Source organism: Gopherus flavomarginatus, chromosome 10, assembly GCF_025201925.1.
Source record: "Gopherus flavomarginatus isolate rGopFla2 chromosome 10, rGopFla2.mat.asm, whole genome shotgun sequence".
Lineage (NCBI taxonomy): Eukaryota > Metazoa > Chordata > Testudines > Testudinidae > Gopherus > Gopherus flavomarginatus.
Genome location: NC_066626.1, coordinates 4,715,559 through 4,737,718, shown reverse-complemented (window position 1 = coordinate 4,737,718; position 22,160 = coordinate 4,715,559). Strand labels below are relative to the sequence as shown.

Below are 22,160 nucleotides of genomic sequence, written 5' to 3'. Positions count from 1 at the left end.
GCACATGCTGGGCAGGAGCATGCTGCAGGACTCCGCAGCAAAGGGACACAAGCAGCACACACAGCTGTGACCAGGTGCAGGCCAGGGTCAGGCGAGGCAGCAGGGACTTGGTAACATTTTATTTTTCCCTGGGTGGAAAGGACAGCAACATGGGCCAAGCCCACGCCCTGGGCAGGCCAACAGTAACAGAGGCCAACCCACACCCTACCCACTCTTTTCACCACCCGACTGGGGAAAGGGGCTGCATCTTGTCCCCCTCCCCAGGGGCTAGTCTAGCAGGGATCCGATACAAGAAATTCCCATTGCCGTCAAAATATTCCTGTCCTCTCTGCACCACTCTGGGGCGGGTGTCCCAGCCTTCTGCGAATAGCTCCTCCAGCTCTTCCTCACTCAGGACCTCGCCATCCCACTCTTCAGTGTCTCCTTCTGCCAAAGAGCTTCTCATGAGGGTGGCTTCCATCCCAGCCACAGGCTTGGCTCCATCCTCCTGAAGAGGTTCCAGTTGGACATTCCTTCTGTTTTGCCTCTCCCCAGCTCTCCAAAATTGCCGATTTCTCTGGGGCTTTGAGCTGCTGGACTGGCCCCCAGGCATGATAAGGGCTCCAGACTGGGGTATGTCCTTGGGCCTGGCAGGCAGCAGCTGCTGAGCTGCTTCTCCTGCAGAGATGGCCACCAGCTCAGCTCTCCGGTCTGGGCCAGCCTGCTGCTCCCAGCTCCCCTGTTTACCCAACACCTTTGCATCCTGCTTCATCCTTCGCTCCAGTGGGGGAGAGAACTTTCTCCTCAGCACCCTCTGGATGATATCCGTGCTGACACAGAAACCTTGGGCCAGACGGGCCACGGGCCACTCCTCGGGGAAGGCCTGCCTTAGATACCTGCCAGGAGAGGGCACAACGGAGACAGTCACTGCCAGCCCAGAGCTTGGCAAGCCCAGCGATGCCTCAGTCCCAGCCACACCGGGCTCAGGGGGACACCTGCTGCAACAGCAGCCCACACCAGGGTCAGTGGCCAGGACCTGCCCTGCCCACTCTCCAGGGCCGGGCTGCCAGCCGCACCCCCTCCCGCCCTGCTCACCGGATCTGCTCCATGGCCTGCCAGCTCAGGCTGCGCTGGGGGGGGCCCGCAGGCTCCAGCTCCTTCCGCAGCCTCCGCAGCCTCATCGCCTTCCTCTGCTGCTGAAGCGCCCTGGGGAGGGAAGGAAAAGAAAGTGGGGGGCTGAGTGCACTCTGCCCAACCACCATCCTGCCCCACCCCCAGCCCAGCCACTCTGCCCCCCCATCCTGCCCCCGCCCCCAGCCCGGCCACTCTGCCCCCCCATCCTGCCCCCGCCCCCAGCCCGGCCTCTCTGCCCCTCCATCCTGCCCCCGCCCCCAGCCCGGCCACTCTGCCCCCGCCCCCAGCCCGGCCACTCTGCCCCCCCATCCTGCCCCCGCCCCCAGCCCGGCCACTCTGCCCCCCCATCCTGCCCCCGCCCCCAGCCCGGCCATTCTGCCCCCCCATCCTGCCCTCGCCCCCAGCCCGGCCTCTCTGCCCCCGCCCCCAGCCCGGCCACTCTGCCCCCCCATCCTGCCCCCGCCCCCAGCCCGGCCACTCTGCCCCCCCATCCTGCCCCCGCCCCCAGCCCCCCGTCACCTGTCCACCTCCAGCGGCGCCGGCTCCGCCGCCCCCCGGGCCAGCAGGCGGCTCAGCCCAGCAGCCCACGGCAGCAGCGGCCCCGCCATGGCCGGCGCAGACACCGCGAGACACCGGGGCCGGGCCGGGGCGGGGTCTGGGGAGCTAGGGCCGCCCCTGAGGCTGAGAGCGAGGGATCGGGGGGGGGGGGGGCAGGCGCTGCAGGGGAGATCTGGGGGTGCTGGGCCAGGGTGCTGCAGGAGAGATCTCGGGGTGCTGAGGCAGAGCGCTGCAGGGGAGATGTAGGGGTTCTGGGGGAGGTGGGGCAGAGCGCTGCAGGGGAGATGTGGGGGCACTGGAGCAGGGTGCTGCAGGGAAGATCTGGGCGAGGTGGGGCAGGGCATTGCAGGGGAGATCTGAGATTGCTGGGGCAGGGTGCTGCAGGGGAGATCTGGGGGTGCTGGGGCAGGGCGTTGCAGGGGAAATCTGGGGGCACTGGGGCAGGTGGAGTAGGGCATTGCAGGGGAGATCTGGGGGCACTGGGGAGGGTGCTGCAGGGGAGATCTGGGGGTGCTGGGGCAGGTGAAGTAGGGCATTGCAGGGGAGATGTGACGGAGGTGTGGCAGGGCGCTGCAGGGGAGATCTGGGGGCACTGGGGCAAGGCATGCAGGGGAGATCTCAGGATGCTGGGGCAGGGCGCTGCAGGGGAGATGTGGGGGTGCTGGGGGAGGTGGGGCAGGGCATTGCAGGGGAGATGTGGGGGTGCTGGGGGTGTGTGGCAGGGCATTGCAGGGGAGATCGGGGGCACTGGGGCAGGGCGCTGCAGGGGAGATGTGGAGGTGCTGGGGGAGGTGGGGCAGGGCATTGCAGGGGAGATCTGGGGGCATTGGGGCAAGGCGTTGCATGGGAGTTCTGGGGGCACTGGGGCAGGGCCCTGCTGGGGAGATGTGGGAGTGCTGGGGGCCAGGGTGCTGCAGGGGAGATCTCAGGGTGCTGGGGCAGAGCGCTGCAGGGGAGATGTGGGGGCACTGGAGCAGGGTGCTGCAGGGGAGATCTGGGCGAGGTGGGGCAGGGCATTGCAGGGGAGATCTGAGATTGCTGGGGCAGGGTGCTGCAGGGGAGATCTGGAGGTGCTGGGGCAGAGCGCTGCAGGGGAGATCTGGGGCTGCTAGGGGAGGTGGGGCAGGGCGTTGCAGGGGAGATCTGGGGGTGCTGGGGCAGGGCACTGCAGGAGAGATCTGGGGATGCTGGGGCAGGGCGCTGCAGGGGAGATCTCGGGGTGCTGGGGGAGGTGGGGCAGGATGCTGCAGGGGAGATCTGGGGGCACTGAGGCATGGTGCGGCAGGAGAGATCTGGGGGTACTGAGGAATGGCGCTGCAGGGGAGATCTAGGGGTGCTGGGGCAGGGTGCTGCAGGGGAGAACTGGGGGCACTGGGGAGGGTGCTGCAAGTGAGCTCTAGGGGTGCTGGGGCAGGGTACTGCAGGAGAGATCTGGGGGTGCTGGGGCAGGGCGTTGCAGGGAAAGTCTGGGGGCACTGGGGCAGGTGGAATAGGGCATTGCAGGGGAGATCTGGGGGCACTGGGGAGGGTGCTGCAGGGGAGATCTGGGAGTGCTGGGGCAGGGTGTTGCAGGGGAGCTCTAGAGGTGCTGGAGCAGGATGCTGCAGGAGAGATCTGGGGGCACTGGGGCAGGGCATTGCAGGGGGATCTGGGGGCACAGACACGGTGCTGCAGGAGAGATCTGGGGGAGGTGGGGCAGGGCGTTGCAGGGGACATCTAGGGGCACTGGGGCAGGTGGGGCAGGGCATTGCAGGGGAGATCTGGGGACACTGGGTCAGGGTGCTGCAGGGGAGATCTCAGGGTGCTGGGGGAGGTTGGGCAGGGCGTTGCAGGGGAGATCTGGGGTCACTGGGGCAGGGCGCTGCAGGAGAGATGGGGTGCTGGGGGAGGTGGGGCAGGGCGTTGCAGGGGAGATCTGGGGGCACTGGGGCAGGGTGCTGCAGGGGAGATCTCAGGGTGCTGGGGGAGGTGGGGCAGGGCATTGCAGGGGAGATCTGGGGGCACTGGGGAGGGCGCTGCAGGGGAGATCTCAGGGTGCTGGGGCAGGGCACTGCAGGGGAGAAGTGGAGGTGCTGGGGGAAATGGAGCAGGACATTGCAGGGGAGATGTGGGGAAGGTGGGGCAGGATCCTGCAGGGGAGATCTGGGGTGCTGGGGCAGGGCACTGCAGGGGAGATGTGGGGGTGCTGGGGGAGGTGGGGCAGGGCGTTGCAGGGGAGATCTGGGGGCACTGGGGCAGGGCACTGCAGGAGAGATGGGGTGCTGGGGGGGTGGGACAGGGCGTTGCAGGGGAGATCTGGGGGACTGGGGCAGGGCGCTGCAGGGGAGATCTCAGGGTGCTGGGGCAGGGTGCTGCAGGGGAGATGTGGGGAGGTGGGGCAGGGCATTGCAGAGGAGATCTGGGGGTGCTGGGGCAGGGTGCTGCAGGGAAGATGTGGGAGTGCTGGGGGAGGTGGGGCAGGGCATTGCAGGGGAGATCTGGGGGCACTGGGGCAGGGCATTGTAGGGGAGATCTCAGAGTGCTGGGGCAGGGCGCTGCAGGGGAGATCTGGGGGCATTGGGGCAGGGCGTTGCAGGGGAGATATCAGGGTGCTGGGGCAGGGCACTGCAGGGGAGATCTGGGGGCACTGGGGCAAAGCGTTGCAGGGGAGATCTCAGGGTGCTGGGGCAGGGCACTGCAGGGGAGATGTGGAGGTGCTGAGGGAGGTGGGGCAGGGCATTGCAGGGGAGATGTGACGGAGGTGGGGCAGGGCGCTGCAGGGGAGATGGGAGGCTGGGGGAGGTGGGGCAGGGTGTTGCAGGGGAGATCTCAGGGTGCTGTGGCAGGGCGCTGCAGGGGAGATCTGGGGGCACTGGGGCAGGGTGCTGCAGGGGAGATGTGGAGATGCTGGGGGAGGTGGGGCAGGGCATTGCAGGGGAGATGTGGGGGAGATGGGACAGGGCGCTGCAGGGGAGATGTAGGGGTGCTGGGGGAGGTGTGGCAGGGCGTTGCAGGGGAGATCTGGGGGCACTGGGGCAAGGCGTTGCAGGGGAGATCTCAGGATGCTGGGGCAGGGCGCTGCAGGGGAGATGTGGAGGTGCTGGGGGAGGTGGGGCAGGGCATTGCAGGGGAGATGGGGAGGTGGGGCAGGGCGTTGCAGGGGAGATGTGGGGGTGCTGGGGGAGGTGTGGCTGGGCGTTGCAGGGGAGATTGGGGGCACTGGGGCAGGGCGCTGCAAGGGAGATGTGGAGGTGCTGGGGGAGGTGGGGCAGGGCATTGCAGGGGAGATGTGGGGGAGGTGGGGCAGGGCGCTGCAGGGGAGATGTAGGGGTTCTGGGGGAGGTGGGGCAGGGCATTGCAGGAGAGATGTGGGGGAGGTGGGGCAGGGTGCTGCAGGGGAGATGTGGGGGTGCTGGGGGAGGTGTGGCAGGGCGTTGCAGGGGAGATCTGGGGGCACTGGGGCAAGGCGTTGCAGGGGAGATGTGGGAGTGCTGGGGGAGGTGGGGCAGGGCATTGCAGGGGAGATGTGGGTGAGGTGGGGCAGGGCGCTGCAGGGGAGATGTGGGAGTGCTGGGGGAGGTGGGGCAGGGCATTGCAGGGGAGATGTGGGGGAGGTGGGGCAGGGCGCTGCAGGGGAGATGTAGGGGTGCTGGGGGAGGTGGGGCAGGGCGTTGCAGGGGAGATCTGGGGGCATTGGGGCAAGGCGTTGCAGGGGAGATGTGGGGGAGGTGGGTCAGGGCGCTGCAGGGGAGATGTAGGGTTGCTGGGGGAGGTGGGGCAGGGCATTGCAGGGGAGATGTGGGGGAGGTGGGGCAGGGTGCTGCAGGGGAGATGTGGGGGTGCTGGGGGAGGTGTGGCATGGCGTTGCAGGGGAGATGTGGGGGAGGTGGGGCAGGGCATTGCAGGGGAGATGTGGGGGAGGTGGGGCAGGGTGCTGCAGGGGAGATGTAGGGATGCTGGGGGAGGTGGGGCAGGGCATTGCAGGAGAGATGTGGGGGAGGTGGGGCAGGGCGCTGCAGGGGAGATGTGGGAGTGCTGGGGGAGGTGGGGCAGGGCATTGCAGGGGAGATGTGGGGGAGGTGGGGCAGGGCGCTGTAGGGGAGATGTAGGGGTGCTGGGGGAGGTGGGGCAGGGTGTTGCAGGGGAGATCTGGGGGCATTGGGGCAAGGCGTTGCAGGGGAGATGTGGGGGAGGTGGGGCAGGGCGCTGCAGGGGAGATGTAGGGTTGCTGGGGGAGGTGGGGCAGGGCATTGTAAGGGAGATGTGGGGGAGGTGGGGCAGGGTGCTGCAGGGGAGATGTGGGGGTGCTGGGGGAGGTGTGGCAGGGCGTTGCAGGGGAGATCTGGGGGCACTGGGGCAAGGCGTTGCAGGGGAGATGTGGGGGAGGTGGGGCAGGGCATTGCAGGGGAGATGTGGGGGAGGTGGGGCAGGGTGCTGCAGGGGAGATGTGGGGGTGCTGGGGGAGGTGTGGCATGGCGTTGCAGGGGAGATGTGGGGGAGGTGGGGCAGGGCATTGCAGGGGAGATGTGGGGGAGGTGGGGCAGGGTGCTGCAGGGGAGATGTAGGGATGCTGGGGGAGGTGGGGCAGGGCATTGCAGGAGAGATGTGGGGGAGGTGGGGCAGGGCGCTGCAGGGGAGATGTGGGAGTGCTGGGGGAGGTGGGGCAGGGCATTGCAGGGGAGATGTGGGGGAGGTGGGGCAGGGCGCTGTAGGGGAGATGTAGGGGTGCTGGGGGAGGTGGGGCAGGGTGTTGCAGGGGAGATCTGGGGGCATTGGGGCAAGGCGTTGCAGGGGAGATGTGGGGGAGGTGGGGCAGGGCGCTGCAGGGGAGATGTAGGGATGCTGGGGGAGGTGGGGCAGGGCATTGCAGGGGAGATGTGGGGGAGGTGGGGCAGGGTGCTGCAGGGGAGATGTGGGGGTGCTGGGGGAGGTGTGGCAGGGCGTTGCAGGGGAGATCTGGGGGCACTGGGGCAAGGCGTTGCAGGGGAGATGTGGGAGTGCTGGGGGAGGTGGGGCAGGGCATTGCAGGGGAGATGTGGGTGAGGTGGGGCAGGGCGCTGCAGGGGAGATGTGGGAGTGCTGGGGGAGGTGGGGCAGGGCATTGCAGGGGAGATGTGGGGGAGGTGGGGCAGGGCGCTGCAGGGGAGATGTAGGAGTGCTGGGGGAGGTGGGGCAGGGCATTGCAGGGGAGATGTGGGTGAGGTGGGGCAGGGCGTTGCAGGGGAGATGTGGGAGTGCTGGGGGAGGTGGGGCAGGGCATTGCAGGGGAGATGTGGGGGAGGTGGGGCAGGGCGCTGCAGGGGAGTTGTAGGAGTGCTGGGGGAGGTGGGGCAGGGCGTTGCAGGGGAGATCTGGGGGCATTGGGGCAAGGCGTTGCAGGGGAGATGTGGGGGAGGTGGGGCAGGGCGCTGCAGGGGAGATGTAGGGATGCTGGGGGAGGTGGGGCAGGGCATTGCAGGGGAGATGTGGGGGAGGTGGGGCAGGGTGCTGCAGGGGAGATGTGGGGGTGCTGGGGGAGGTGTGGCACGGCGTTGCAGGGGAGATCAGGGGGCACTGGGGCAGGGGGCTGCAGGGGAGATGTGGAGGTGCTGGGGGAGGTGGGCAGGGCATTGTGGGGGAGGTGGGGCAGGGGAGATCTGGGGGTGCTGGGGCAGGTGTGGCAGGGTGCTACAGGGGAGATCTGGGGGTGCTGAGGCAGAGCCCTGCAGCGGAGATGTGGGGGTGCTGGGGCAGAGCGCTGCAGGAGAGATGGAGGGCGCTATGAGAGGGGGCAAGGTGTTGCGAGCGAGGGGAAACACCATGAAGGTGGCCTATAGGGAAGGGGACCGAGGCATCAGTGTGCACAGCTAGGCTCGGTGTGCAGGCGCAGGCAAAGAGCATACGAAATATTAGGTGCCATTGTACAAATGAACAAGGTAGCCTCACTTGGATCTTGTGCCAGCAGGGGTCACCCCACCCCTGTCAGCAGGGAGCTGGCAGGACGAGAGAGGCTCCCAAAAGTGTCACAGGAACAGTTAGGGGCCTGGAGAAACTCTCCTGTGAAGACAGATTCTTGCCCCAGAGAGGAAGCCCATAAAAGGGGACGTGATAAAGGTCTATAAAGTAGGTACTGGTTTAGGGCAGGGAGATCGACAGCATCTGGTCACAAAATGGGGACACGATGACATTGCAGGGTGGGCAGTTCAAAGCCAATCAAAGGAAACACTTTTCACACAACCGCTGATCAGAATATCCTATTATCATTAACAACTATTTTGGCAGGGAAATTAAACCTTGTGCTTCATAGTTTAAAACAACCTTTCATGACCAGGGATTGGACTAAAACTTAGATGGGACAGATTACCCTACATCTGCCTCCTGAGGGGTTCTTCACCTTCTCAAGCATCTGGTACTAGTCACTCTTGGAAACAGGATCCTGGACTAGCTGGATTGTGGGTCTGAGCCAGTCTGATATTTGTCAGTTCCTGTGAACTCACTGAGTGCCTGTTGCTACGTGCTCACTCGGCCCCTCGCCCCAGGAGGGAATGAAAGGATTTAGTAGAACAAGCAACTGCTTTGTTTTGATCCTCATATGCTGCTTCCTGCAGCTAGGCACTGTGAGAGCCCTGAACAACATATAGGCCAGCAGGTTCCTTTGCTAAGGTCTGTGGGCTCTAGGCCCATGAGGGAGGAATCAGACAGCACCTCCCAGAGCCAGGGCTTGCTAGGGAAAACCAGTCTCCATCTGCTGCAATGCTGCAGGGGTCACAGGCAGAAGGACAGACTGACAGGGAATTGTAAAACCATATAAACCTTTACTAAGACAGATACAAAAGAACAAACTCTTGCAGCCCTGAAGGAAACAAGCCCTGCCCTCCTGTTGCAGTTGATCAGTAGGTGTGGGGGAGAGGCTGCAGTTACAGGCTGGGGATCCCAGCTACAGGACAAAGTTGGCTGGAGAGGATGCTGCCAAATACTATTAACAAAATCCTTTGCGCAGCATTGTTGGAAAACAGCTCTGTCCAGTGGAGATGTGACTCTAGAGCGCTCACTAAATAGTGTCTGAAGTGTTCAGCCCTCACTGAGAAGGCTCCTTATCTGCAGCAGACACTGGTGTCCTCATCGCTAGCCGCCAGGTCACCACAGCAGGCCTGGGGTCACTGTCTCCCTTGTCTCCCCCTCTGCCTGGCCCCTTGGAGGTTTTTCTCCCTTCCACGCACAAGAAAGCAAGTCTTTTGGCACAGCCATCACCTGTGGCTGCAGGATTCCCAAGGCCATTGTCCCTTTCTTCCCCAGAGACTGTTTGGCCAAGGTTCAGGTCCATTTCCTGTGGGAGAAGCAAGCAATCACTGATGAGAGAAGGTCTGGGTTTGCTTAGGGGACACAAACAAAGCAGATTGGAGAAGCCAGAGAGCTGGGGAGCAAAGGATCAATATGCTTCTCCCCCATCCACAGCTCAGGTGAACCGGGCTGGGGAGAGAGGAAACTACAGAGCAAAAACAGGTTCCAGCACCTAAGCCTATGGGCCTCTGCAAGCTTATTGGTGCAACCCAGTGGACATTGCAGGCAGAGGGGATGCTGGGATACTGTTCATACCTGAGTGCAGACAAATTGTGGTGGAGAATGCTCCTGTGTGGCTTGTAGTGGGAGCAAAGGGCAGGGTACCCACCAGTTACCCAAACCTGGTGCACTCTCACAAAATCTATTTGCTCAGCCCTAGTTTCTGAACATTTGCCAGACCCTTTGGCAAATACTTCCCACTTCACAGGAAACCCCAAGAGATGGAAACCTTCTTCTTTCAAATGGCAAATAAGGGTTAAACGGAGACATTCTGGGTGAGGACAGAATTCTATCCCAGCTCCTGAGGGCAGGGCCCATGGGCAACGGTGAGTGGCGATTCACCTCTCGTTTCATATCGATTTAATGGTATCCTCACTCCCGCAGGTTGCATGGTGACCCCAGGTTAGCTTCCTTTGTACACTCAGATATGAACAAGCAAAATTGGGTTTAGACATGTGGCTTGACCTCCCACTCATCAAGCCAATCAATTCCCCTGGGCAGTCCCTTCCAATGCAAGCTGCCCCGAGATGGCAGCTCTGGCAGCTGTAGGACAGCAGCATCACGGGAGCGTGGATTACCATTATTTACCAGCCCCTAGAGGCCAGCCCCCTGTGGTGCTGGGCACCGCGCACACACACAGTGACAGCCCCCACCCCAAAGAGTTTACAATCTAGGAAGGCCAAGTTATAGCCCATTTGGGAGGAGCTCGGTAAAGGAGTCTGTGGAGTTGCTCCTGCATGGCAGCAGGGATGTTCCAAGGTGACAGAGGGGTAAGGAGCTTTTCTCTGCTGAATCAGGAATAGGAAGAGCTCTCAGCAGATTTACAGCATTGCTCACTGCAGGTAATGCAACCCATGGAGAACAAAGTAAGGGCCTGGAAAGGTGGCTCCAGTGGGCGAAAATACCAGCTGATCATTTAGATTTCATTCCCGATGGTCTCCAGCCATTTGACAGTGTTTATACAGGGCTGGCCTAAACTGCCGTGGCTCTGAAATGCAGCCATCCCTGGGGTGGGACAAAGCTGCTGTTAACAGAACACGCTGCTCCACAAGAGGAGTTTGTCAGTAAGGGTGGGGAGGTGAAGAATAATGTACGCTAGCTGGAATAGGCCAGGAAAGCAGGGCAAACCTCCTCCTCTGGGGACACCAGCTCCTGAGTGAGCCCCAGTGATCAGGAGCTCACCGGAAGCCAGCTGCAGGCAGGGCCCTTACCTGTGGTGGTTGAAGTGGAGAATGGACATGGCATTGGCACGGTGTGAGGTGTCTGAGCGCTGGACGATGGGAGCAGAGGCAGAGTTGATGGCTAGCTCATGGGCTGCAGCACGGCTGAGGGAGTCTGTCACTGAGGGGAACGTGTGATTTGGAGCCTTGCCAGCATGAGCCAGGTAGCTCAGAGAGTCGGCGTAACCACTGGCCACGTGGAGGGGCTGCCTGGGGGCATGGGCATCTGAAACGAAGAGCACAGGAGGGACACAATGCAGGGCTGGAGCACCCCAGGAGGAACCCCAAAGGTGCCCCTTGGTGACTGGCTGGAAGCTGAGGCAGTGCTCCAAAGACTGAGGGGATAAATACTCTGCCCCTCAACTCCTCTCTTCTGCCAGAAGCCCTGACCGCAGCAGGGCGCAGGAAGGGCCGTGTGGCTCTGGGAAGGGGACAGTGACAGAACTAGAGTTACTGCAGGTGACAGTGTGTGTGTGCAACCCCCTCCAATGGCGCAGGACCCCCGGTAGTGGCACTCCTTCGGGAGGCTGGTTGGGAATACGCAGGATTATTGACTGACACCCTGGAGCCATGTCACTCACTGGGACCCCCTAAGATACTCTTGGGCCGTAGATCTCGAAAGGGACATTATGGCACCCCCAGTCCACTCCCATTTCTAAAACATCTGCTCTCCTCAGACATTACTGTGGCCACTGCCTGCTGTGCCCCACCTCCCAAGCACTATTGAACTTACACCCTGCTCACTTTGCCTGAGCTCCAGCACGCCCAATGCAGCAGCCGGTCCCATGTGCAGGTGCAGGGGAAGAGAACACATCTCCCCAGTGACAGAGCTCTTCGCTGGCTTCCAGCCCTTAGAGTCCAGCACAGACTCACCCTCTACGGGTCTCTGAGGGTCTTCACTGATTCTCAGCTTGATTTCCCTGCCTACTCCCTGAATATGAGACTAGAGACTAATGGCGTCCCAGGGCTCTGAGAGTCTCCGGGCTGGAAATTAGACTAATTGAATAAGATGGAACACTTCTACCATGTCACCAGCTGTGCCAGAGGAGAATGCCCTGGGAATCCAGTCAGGCGAGGGAAGGTCGCCTGCTAACCAAACTATACTATTGTGGGGAACAGAAGAGCCACAGAGGCCTGGAAGGCAACTCAGAGTTGAGTTATGTCTCCCAACTGACATCAGCAGTATGCCAGGCCCCAACTCTGTACTCACGGCTTTCGACCTTGTTTCTGGCGCTGGAGAATCTCCGGCCTTCCACCTTCAGTATTTTTGGCAGAGCACAGGGCTTGCTGACCATCGGTGTCCCCAGAGCGTGGTTTCCTAACCAGCTCATGTTCTTCTGCGGCTGCAGGCCATGATGTGGCTTATATTGTGCAGGGTAGGGGATGCTCTGGCCCATGCCTGACAGGGTACCCAGGAGGGTGGGAATGAAGCCCTGGTTGCCCAGCATCCGGGCCCTGGCCGCAGGCTGCTGCGTGATCTGCTGTCCTAACTCCCGGACTGTGCCTCCCAGGAGCGAGAGGGGGACGAGGGTCATTAAACTCTGTGTCTCCCGTTCCCCAAACACGTCCTGAAGGAATCGCGGCTGGAAAAAAAGAAGAGCAGCGACTTATGTTTTAATTCCTGTGGGGCATGGTTAGGGAGCAGAGAAGGGCTGTCCTCCTCATAGACTTTAAGGTCAGAACAGAAGGGATCATCCTGCCGCCTTCACATCACAGGCCACAGAACCTCCCCCACCCACTCCTGTAACAGACCCTGAACCTCTGGCAGAGTCACTGAATTCCTCAAGTCATGAGTTCAAGTCACAGAGAATCCACCACTTCTACTAGTTTAAACCTGCAAGTGATCCATGCCCCATGCTGCAGAGGAAGGTGAAAAAGCTCCAAAGACTCTGCCAATCTGACCAGGAGGGAATTCCTTCCCAACCCCCCTATTTAACCTGTTACTGTTACACCCCTGAGAATCCTCCCTGCGTTTTCACCCTGTCATAAACAGATGGTTAAGGGTTAATGCCTCTTTTACTTGTAAAGGGTTAAGAAGCTCAGTAAACCTGGCTGACACCTGACCAGAGGACCAATAGGGGACAAGATACTTTCAAATCTTAGTGGGGGGAAGTCTTTTGTTTGTGCTCTTTGTTTTGGGGGTTGTTCGCTCTTGGGACTAAGAGGGACCAGACATCAATCCAGGCTCCCCAAATCTTTCTGAACCAGTCTCTCATTTTTCAAACTTGTAAGTAAAAGCCAGGCAAGCCGGGTTAGTCTTATTTTTGTTTTCTCAACTTGTCAATGTTCCTTTTTTTGCTGAGAGGATTTTACCTTTGCTTGCTGTAACTTTGAACCTAAAGCTAGAGGGGGTTCCTCTGGGCTATATAAATCTGATTACCCTTTAAAGTATTTTCCATCCTGATTTTACAGAGATGATTTTTTTTACTGTTCTTTCTTTAATTAAAAGCTTTCTTTTAAAGAACCTGATTGATTTTTACTTGTTTTAAGATCCAAAGTGATTGGATCTGAACTCACCAGGGACTGGTGGGGGGAAAGGAGGGGGATGGTTAATTTCTCCTTGTTTAAGATCCAAGGGGTTTGGATCTGTGTTCACCAGGGAATTGGTGAAGCCTCTCAAGGCTGCCCAGGGAGGGGAAGGTTTTGGGGGGGACAAGAAGTGATCCAGACACTGAAATTTCTGGATGGTGGCAGAGTTACCAGATCTAAGCTAGTAATTAAGCTTAGAAGTGTCCATGCAGGTCCCCACATTTGTACCCTAAAGTTCAGAGTGGGGAAGGAACCTTAACACACTCCATTTACCTCTCACACTTGCAGTAAGAGATTCTGAGGCCAGAAGGGACCAATGTGATTCTCTAGTCTGACCTCCTGTACAACACAGACCAGAGAATTGTACCCAGCAATTGTTGCCTGCAGCCCATCACTTCTGGCTCAGCTAGAGTGGCTGTGTTACACAGTCACACCCATCCTGGATTTCAGGACATCAAAAGATGGAGAATCCACCATGTCCCTTGGTAATTTGCTCCAATGGTTAATCAGCCTGACTATCAAAAAAAAATCTTATTTCTAACCTGAATTTGCCTCACTTCAGCTTCCAGCCACTACAACTTGTTAGGCATTAGTCTGCAATATTACAAGGCTCTTTACTCAGAAATCTTTGTTCCACGTAGGTACTTCAAGATAGTGATCACCTTTCAATTGGTTGCGCTAAATGGATTGCGCTTCTTTGGTCTCTCACCATAAAGCAGGTTTTCCAGATCTCAAACCATTATTGCTACTCTTTTCTGAACCCTTTCTAATGTATCACCCTCCTTTTTGACATGTGTCCAGCAAAGGACTGGACAGGATGCGCCTGTCAATGCCAGAGAGGTGATGCTGAGCCCCGAGAAATTTCTCATTCATCACTGGCACAAGAACAGATGTTAGGTCTCCAGCATGGCAGGTAACAGCCAAGCCTTACAGCCCTTTACAGCCATCATGGCTAACAGAGACAGTGACTAGTGGACTACTGGCTTCACTCCCTCCTGGATTTTGGACCAAGCATCTCTGCAGCTGCATAGCATGTTGCATGTTTTGGAAGCCACCAGCCGACCCAAGAAAACCCAACAAGCCTCTGTCATAAACAGATAGCTAAGGGTTAACGTCTCTTTCACCTGGAAAGAAGTATCTGAAGCACCTGACCAGAGGACCAATCAGGAAACAGGATTTTTTCAACGCTGGGTGGAGGAAGTTTGTGTGTGAGTCCTTTGTTCTTGCTTCTTCTACCTGTATGCTCTCTCGGCTATGAGGAGTGATTTCTATTTCCTGCTTTCTAATCTTCTGTTTCAAAGTTGTGAGTACAAAGATCAGATAGTGATTTATATATTTTCTTTTGTATTTACATGTCTATAGTTGCTGGAGTGCTTTGAATTGTATTCTTTTTGAATAAGGCTGTTTATTCAATAGTCTTTTAAGCAAATGACCCTGTATGTTTCACCTTAATACAGAGAGACCATTTTTATGTATTTTTCTTTCTTTTTATATAAAGCTTTCTTTTTAAGACCTGTTGGAGTTTTTCTTTAGTGGGGAATTCCAGGGAATTGAGTCTGTACTCACCAGGGAATTGGTGGGAGGAAGAAGTCAGGGGGAAATCTGTGTGTGTGAGATTTACTAGCCTGACTTTGCATTCCCTCTGGGTGAGGGGGGAAGAGAGATTAACTCTCGGTACTTCTGTTTTCCAAGGCTGGGAACGGGGAGGGTGGAGTCCCTCTGTTTAGATTCACGGAGTTTGCTTCTGTGTATCTCTCCAGGAACACCTGGAGGGGGGAAGGAAAAAGGTTTATTTCCCTTTGTTGTGAGACTCAAGGGATTTGGGTCTTGGGGTCCCCAGGGAAGGTTTTTGGGGGGACCAGAGTGCCCCAAAACACTCTAATTTTTTGGGTGGCAGCTTTACCAGGTCCAAGCTGGTAACTAAGCTTGGAGGTTTTCATGCTAACCCCCATATTTTGGATGCTAAGGTCCAAATCTGGGACTAGGTTATTGACAGCCTCTCATCTCACTCGGATGTTTCCCAGTTCCGGATTCCATTGGAGCAGCCATTTGAAGTGTCCGTTGTTCTGTTGCAGCACTGTCTGCTGACACACGGGAGTCCAGGGAGTGCACTGGATATGGCAGCAGAATCTGTACTGCAGCAACGCTCTGGGCTTGATACTGGGACACCCATCCAGAGTGGGCCAGTAGCTTTGCAGGCAGAAGCCCACACAACAAAAACACTAACCCAGGAATCTATCTATGCCACAAAGCCTGTTGCCAATTCTGTCCACATATCTATTCAAAGGACACCATCATAGGACCTAATCACATCAGCCACACCATCTGGGGCTCGTTCACCTGCACATCTACCAATGTGATATATGCCATCATGTGCCAGCAATGCTCCTCTGCCATGTACATTGGCCAAACCGGACAGTCTCTACGCAAAAGAATTAGTGGACACAAATCAGACGTCAAGAATTATAACATTTAAAAACCAGTTGAAGAACACTTCAACCTCCCTGGTCACCCAATTACAGACCTAAAAGTCACAATTCTTCAACAAAATAAACTTCAAAAACAGACTCCAGCGAGAAACTGCAGAACTAGAATTAATTTGCAAACTGGACACCATCAGATTAGGCTTGAATAAAGACTGGGAGTGGACGGGTCATTACATAAATTAAAAACTATTTCCCCGTGCTATTTTTCCCCTACTGTTACTCACACCTTCTTGTCAACTGTTGGAAATAGGCCATCTTGATTATCACTACAAAAAGTTTTTTTTCTCCTACTGATAACAGCCCACCTTAATAGATTTGTCTCATTAGAGTTGGTATGGCATCCCTCATCTTTTCATGTTCTCTGTGTATATATATCTTCCTACTGTATTTTCCACTCCATGCATCTGATGAAGTGGGTTTTAGCCCATGAAAGCTTATGCCCAAATAAATGTGTTAGTCTCTAAGGTGCCATAAGTACTCCTCATTCTTTCAGCCTCCTGAGTGACCTGCTTTATGCTGAGAACAGGGCATTACTAATTATCCTTAGCACAGTGCACGTTTCTAAAGCACTCAAGCTATGTGACATGCACTGTGTGTGCAGTTAGTAAACGTGCTGCAGACTGCTGTCACTTTCCCTGGGAGGGACCAGCCCCACAGAATGCCAAGAGATCAGGGATGGGCATTTGCCAGGGTGCAATTTTTAGACAAATCTTTGTTGCTCCTTTCAGCCCCACTTTGTCAAAGGGCTCCCTTTACATAGGTCTCCCAGCTCCTAGACAGCTACTCCAGAGTTCACTTTCTTCAGCCAGTAAAACTATTACTGAAATGGAGAAATAGCCCCCGTATCTAAAGGTGATCTGATCTTTATGGGATGTCTAATGGCCCAGCATTGTAGGTCCCCATTCTCTTGCTGCTGCTCATTGGTATATGAAGATTGGCACTAGGACAGGGAGTGCAGCAGAACATCACACTCATGGCCATATGTTTTCCCTGACAAAGGCTTGGTGTCTGACAGAGACTCTGGCTTCCCCAAACTTGTTGTTTTCCCTACAGATGACAGTAATTTTTTTCACTGCAGGAGGAAGGGGCATTCAAGGCATTTCCAGTGCCTACAGGAGCTCACGTGGGCAGTAATACCAGCCATCCTGTGGCATGTGACTGGAACCCTCTCCCCACATCCTGCACTTGATCACTGGAAATATACCACAAGTGCAGTTCAAGTCTGACAAGTGACTATATGGGCTAGTCTACACGACACAGGCTCTGCCCATGCAGCCATGCCCGCAGAGCATATGTCAACAGGAGGAATTTTTTGGCCCCTGTAGAAAGGCCACCTCCCCAAATGACGCTAGCTAAGCCAGCAGAGAGCTCGTCTGTGGGCACAGCTGTGTCTACACCGGGGTTCTGCCAGCAGAGCCTGTGGGTTGTGTGTGTCTTCACATCCCTCACCAACACAGCTGTGCTGACAAAACTGTAGTGTAGAGCTGGCCGAGAACAACAGCCCCTTCTTCTCCAGCAGAGCAGCTCCTCTTTTTCACAAGGCTTTTACTCCTGTTTGCTACCTCAGGTGAGGAACACACCTGTGTTCCCTAGTGAAGACAAGGGCACTGAGACCAGATATTCCAGTATGCACAGCTCAGCCTCGAGCCAGGACAGCAGGCTGTACTGCACATTGGGACTTGTGGGGTCCAGAGGCAGCACTTCCACATTCAGAGAGCAGGCTCCTCTGTTCTGTTCCATGGGATGCTGATAAGATGAGACCCCTCATGTCAGGAGCCTGGACCCTCCTCTGAGCTCTTGAGGTGTCCCTAAGGAATCACTTTTTGACCCTTTTGAACACAGGAAAAATTACCATAAAAACAGGCCAACCCAAGGACCCAGCCCCAGCCCTCATTTCTCACTTACCCCAGCGAGAGGAACTTCTCCAGGCCAGCGGTGCCCCGTGTCCTCAGCTCCTCCTGCTCCTGTGTGTGCAGGATCACCAAGAACACTAACTACTGCACTAGCCCTGGGAGATGCCTCTAAGCAGCCCACCTTTACCTGGCTCTCGGAGATATTGATGTGGGGCCTGTGGACATCCACAGGCCTGGGCTCAGTTGTGTGAAGCAGCCGAGAGAGCTGATCCACGATGCCCAGACCCCGTATGAGGTTTTCGCGCTGCAGAAGAGCCTTGATCCTCTCTACTTCCTCATCTTCCACTATCTCCTGGGGCCGCATGGAGTCAAACACCATCTGCTGCACCTTAGGACAGAAATACACCTCGAATTACAGCATGGTCTGGGGGGCTGGGCCACAGATTAACAGAGGGAGGAGAGCGACTGCGGCCACAAACTATGCTGGGGTCAGGAACAGGGCCTGGGCCACAAGTTCCAGTGTGGAGCAGGAAGAAGACTCTGGCCACAGACTCCAGGCAGGGGTAAGGGGGTGGGGGGGCCATAGACTTCCATGGGCTGGCTGTTCCCAGCACAGGTCAGCAGCAGTACAAACTCCATGAAGACGAGCTCTGTCCTTGGCTGGGGTGGGAGACGTCAGTGCCCCCAGCTCTCCTTCTGGTGCCAGGTGGCTCCATCTGACCCGCCCCATGGAGCTGCATGCTGGTTGGAGCAGTGGTACCTTCCTGTCGCAGGTCCTGGCTCTGTTGTAGGTGAGGCGAGTGGGAGGAGCCTTGGCCTTGCTGCGGATGCGGGATTTCTCCCCAGCGGACTTTCCCTGCAGGTTCTCCTTTCGCTCCTTTTTCTTCTTCCCAGTAGTAACCTCTCGTTGCTCTTGCTTCAAGCGAATTTCCTCCAGCTGCTGCCTGGCACGAACCAACAATCTTGGTCACTGATGCTCAGTGTGAGATCTTGTGCCAAGCTGTGCTGACCCCAATGGAGGGGACATACAGCACAGCCAAAGGTTGCTATCAGGAGCAGGATCCGGGATGACAAATGTGCTGGGAAATGGCCCCGGGCTTTCAAAAGCTGTTACCATCCCCATAAGGAAATGCCCTTTGCACCAGGTTGTGCCACCTAGATAGGGTGGAGACGGGGCCTACTCAGATGCAGCAGGACGCATGCTATAAACCACTTCCAGAATCCATAAACAATGGACTCTGGCATGTCTCCCTCTCAGATCCAGAGGCAGGGCAGAGAGGTTATGTGGAGGACACAGTGCCTTCCCCATCCCCTGGCAATGGAGCCAGGGCTCCTCTCCTAGGCACTCCCCCACCCATAGCCCATGCTTTAGGCAGCAGCAGGTGTTCCCAGCAGAGAGACCAGCGGTGAACACTCTCTGCCCCATGGCATCCAATGAGGAGGGCTTTTCCACAGGAGCAATGTACCTGGCACACTTCTCTCTTGCCTTGGAAGCCACCGTCTCCTGGAAGAGGGAGCCACTGTGCTTGAAGAATGGCTCATACTTGTCTGTCTCGTGCGTGGGGTAAATGCGCCGGTACCCTCCCAGGTGCGTGTTCTCATACTTCTCCGCTTGGGCCAGCCAGGCCGCCTGGCTGCTCTCTAACTTCTCACGTCTGCCATCAGAAAATAAAGATGAAAGCAGGAGGAGCCATGGAGACACATCCCTGGAGACTGTTGTACAGGCAGCAGGCTGAGACAAGTTCCAGACGCTGCCCTGTCCAAGAGTCTAGCTGGCTTTTCTCCCCTTCCCTTCCCCTCCCGATCTGGGAACCCCGGCGTGCATTCACTGCACCAAGCCAATGCATCTCCCACTCGGGGTCGGTATCTCCTCCAGCTGGGCAGTACAGGCAAAGCAGGGAGGCTCAGAGCTCCTCTCACTGTCCCCACCCTTCTCAGCCAAGAGTACCAGTTCACAAGAGCTCAGGTGTCTCAGCTGGGCCTGCCACCTTTCATCCAGCTCTGAGCACTCCAGCCTGGGAGAGGGGGCAGCCCAGCCCCATGCAATGGGGTTGGAGCAGTTTTTATAGTGGAGGGGCTGAAAGCCCTTGAACATAACTGTAACCCCTGGATATGATGGAAAACACTTCAATCCAGGGGTGCAGCAGCTCCCCCAGCACCCTAGTTTGAGCACCTCTGGACCCAGGGGCAGCAGAGCACACCACAGGTCCAAGCTTTAGTTACCTAATGTAATTAATTGAAACTGGTGTGTGGGAGGGAGCTCCTGCCCACCCTGCCTCAATAGGCGGCCAATCCAAACTGGCCTCAACAGTTGTGCATTGGCTTTAGACGTGAGTAGACACGTCTGCACGAGTGGGCAAGGAGGCAATGCTGCTTTGTGGAGAAGTAGGATTGTCAACCCTCCAGGATTGGCTGGGAGTCTCCCGGAATCGGCATCAATCTCGCAGAGACTATTGAAAGCAATCTGGGAGATTTTAATAGGATATTTTAAGAAAATGACATTACATCATGTTGGGGTGGGGAGGAATATCTCCCTAAATAGCTTCAGTCAGAGTTGGCAACCCTATGGAGAAGTTGGAGTCTCAAAGCATTTGTGGGAAAAAGGCCACGTGTCACCAGGTAGGGTGCTCCAGGATGGCCAGGGAGGGCCTTGTGACCAAAGCAGATGCAACTGAATGGGAGAGGTAGGACTCAGCCCCGTCCCAGGCTGCTTACAGAGTCCCAGGAATCAGACACGTCCCAGAGGCTGGGAGCCTCAATCATGGATCTCCCGTAGAATGATGAAAGTCTGGGCCCACTCCCCTTGTTACAGGTGACAATGTTCTCGACAGTGCCACAACCTCAGAGGGATTTCAAATGGCCACAAAGCAGCCTTTGGCCTCTCATGCTTGTTCCTCTGTTCTCTTCTCCCCAAAGGCCTGCAGCACTCCTCCTTGGGGGAAGCAGTACCTGGCTTCACGAGGTGGCTGGTGGGCCTGGAAGAGTCGCTCCTTCACCCGTCGCTTGTCCTCTTCCAGCACCTTCCTCTTGTCACAGGCTCGCAGGTTTATCAGCTTGATGGTGTCACAGAGCAAAGCGTCCTTCACCTCTCGGTCCAAGCGCGAGTCCGTGGTGAAACTGGGCGAGTGATTCACCTGCCAAGACAAGTGGCACATGTGCAGCTCTACAAATCTGCTGCAGGCAGCCAGATTGCAGCCTCAGACCCTTCTTTCCTCTCAGGCAGCCCCTTGTCCTACAGTTGCACTCTTTCCTACCATGGGAACAGCAGTAAGCATTGTGCTGCTGCGTGGGGTTGCTGCTGGCTGTTGCTGCTTTCCTGGCACAAACTGCCATCTAAAGATCAGCCACTGGCCTCTCACTGACCACCAAGGACACTGAGGAGGGCACATGCAGGTCTGACTGGTGCTGCGAGAGCCACGCAGCCCTGTGACTCAGGGAAGTCCCCGTTATTACCCCAGGAACTTGGGCAACATTTCCTTGTGCACTGGAGATTACTTGGCTATTTGCCTCCAGAGCTCCTCATTGAACGGAGAGCTGCAGAGATTGCAGGTGGCAGCATCAATCAAACTAAAACTGTCTGCAACTTGCCCCAGGTGTTAGTTCTACTTCTCTCCTTGGGCGACAAAAGCCCCCAACCATCTGCTGTGCAGAGGGGGAGAGTTCCAGGCCACCGGAGGGGTTTTCACTCACCTCCAGCAGCCAGGGTTTCAGCTTTCTGTCTAGCAGGATGTCAAAGCCCAGAATCTCAAAGCAGGCACAGCCAGTGATGTGGTTGGGGAAGCAGGTGCGGTAGTTGTGCTTCAGAACAGGGTGGGCTGAGATAAGGGTCTTTATAATGATGTCCTCAATGTCTTCCCAGAGTTCTGTTGTGTTGCAGCTGTTGTCCATCATCCAGGCATTCAAGGTAGACAGTTTCCTGTTTGGGGAACAAGGTGGTGATCAGACCTGTCCAAGTCAAAGTGCTTCTGCAGCAGTAGCAAGCAATGTCACCACACTGGCTCCATGGGTCAGAAAGGCATGGGGAACTCAGGGGACTGAGCCCTGGTGCTGTTTCTTACAAAGCCAGACAGCCCCAGAGGCACTCCAGATACAGGAGCCCCTGAGGGGGCAGTTCTGTGCTCAGAATTAACAAGCAAAGAGACAGTTGGCCTAGGAGCCCAAGACACTGACGCAGGTGACCTCCACCTGTGACCTTAAAAGAGAACGTTGACACGGGGTGAGCCTCTACAGCACGCAGCCCCAGTGAAGGAAGCATGCCAGCCCCATCAATAGGGCCTCCCAGCAGGAGGTGAATGAGGGGATCTGGTGGCATAGGCAGGATGGTACCTCTTACTGCCCATCATGTCGTCTCGGATGAAGTTTTCATTATGTTTGTTGATAGCATAGTTGGTTAGGTGCATGCAGATATCATCCTGAGAGAGGGACAGCAAGAGACCTTCACACTCAATCTCCAAGTGCCAGTGAGAGACAAAAGGCCCCAGATGCCCAGCAATGCTTAGCCTTCTATCCAGCAACTGCTGTTCACCTCTACCCCAGCACCACCACCTCCTCCCCTCCCCAAGGCCATTCCTTCACCCCAGGCCTAAATTCTTCGCCCCTTCACTCTGAGATGCCTGATTTCAGGTCAGCATCAAAACCACACAAACCTATGAACAGGTGGTATGGGCCCGCTGTGGCTGAAATCTGCTCGGTGCAGCAGCAGCCAGCTGGTCCTGGACGCATCTCTCAGATTGTCCACCCCAGCACAAATTAGAGCTGCATGGAGACTGGTGTCATCTAAGCCGCTGGCAATGGCTTCTGAGGAACCATCTGCCAAAATCAGTACTTGGTCCTGCTAGTGAAGGCCGGGGGCTGGAATCAATGACCCTTCAGGGTCCCTTCCA

General features: G+C 57.0%; 2 protein-coding genes and 1 long non-coding RNA gene across 6 annotated transcripts in view; 1 reads left to right on the top strand and 2 right to left on the bottom strand.

Annotated features, from left to right (window-relative positions):
* Positions 1-99: 99 nt before the first annotated feature.
* On the bottom strand, positions 100-1,734 carry LOC127030308 (neugrin-like). Its single transcript, XM_050916575.1, has 3 exons — positions 1,633-1,734; positions 1,075-1,185; positions 100-875 (listed from the first exon to the last, which is right to left on the bottom strand). The coding sequence occupies exons 1-3, from the start codon at positions 1,719-1,721 to the stop codon at positions 218-220; spliced, it is 858 nt and encodes a 285-aa protein (XP_050772532.1). The 5' UTR covers positions 1,722-1,734; the 3' UTR covers positions 100-217.
* A 5,528-nt stretch (positions 1,735-7,262) lies between these two features.
* The window catches only part of LOC127030279 (tubulin polyglutamylase TTLL13-like), a 195,500-nt gene continuing 180,602 nt past the window's right edge, over positions 7,263-22,160 (bottom strand). The window contains 9 exon segments of the mRNA XM_050916484.1: positions 7,263-8,956; positions 10,401-10,635; positions 11,620-11,992; positions 17,465-17,665; positions 18,038-18,221; positions 18,744-18,932; positions 20,227-20,411; positions 20,968-21,193; positions 21,604-21,689. Of these exon segments, the coding sequence (XP_050772441.1) occupies positions 8,944-8,956; positions 10,401-10,635; positions 11,620-11,992; positions 17,465-17,665; positions 18,038-18,221; positions 18,744-18,932; positions 20,227-20,411; positions 20,968-21,193; positions 21,604-21,689 (1,692 nt within the window). The 3' untranslated portion in view covers positions 7,263-8,943.
* The window catches only part of LOC127030332 (uncharacterized), a 136,221-nt gene continuing 125,960 nt past the window's right edge, over positions 11,900-22,160 (top strand). For all 4 annotated transcript variants that reach the window (XR_007768361.1, XR_007768363.1, XR_007768362.1 and 1 more), the window contains exon 1: positions 11,900-12,636. This is a non-coding gene — a long non-coding RNA (uncharacterized LOC127030332). The remainder of the gene's footprint in view (positions 12,637-22,160) is intronic.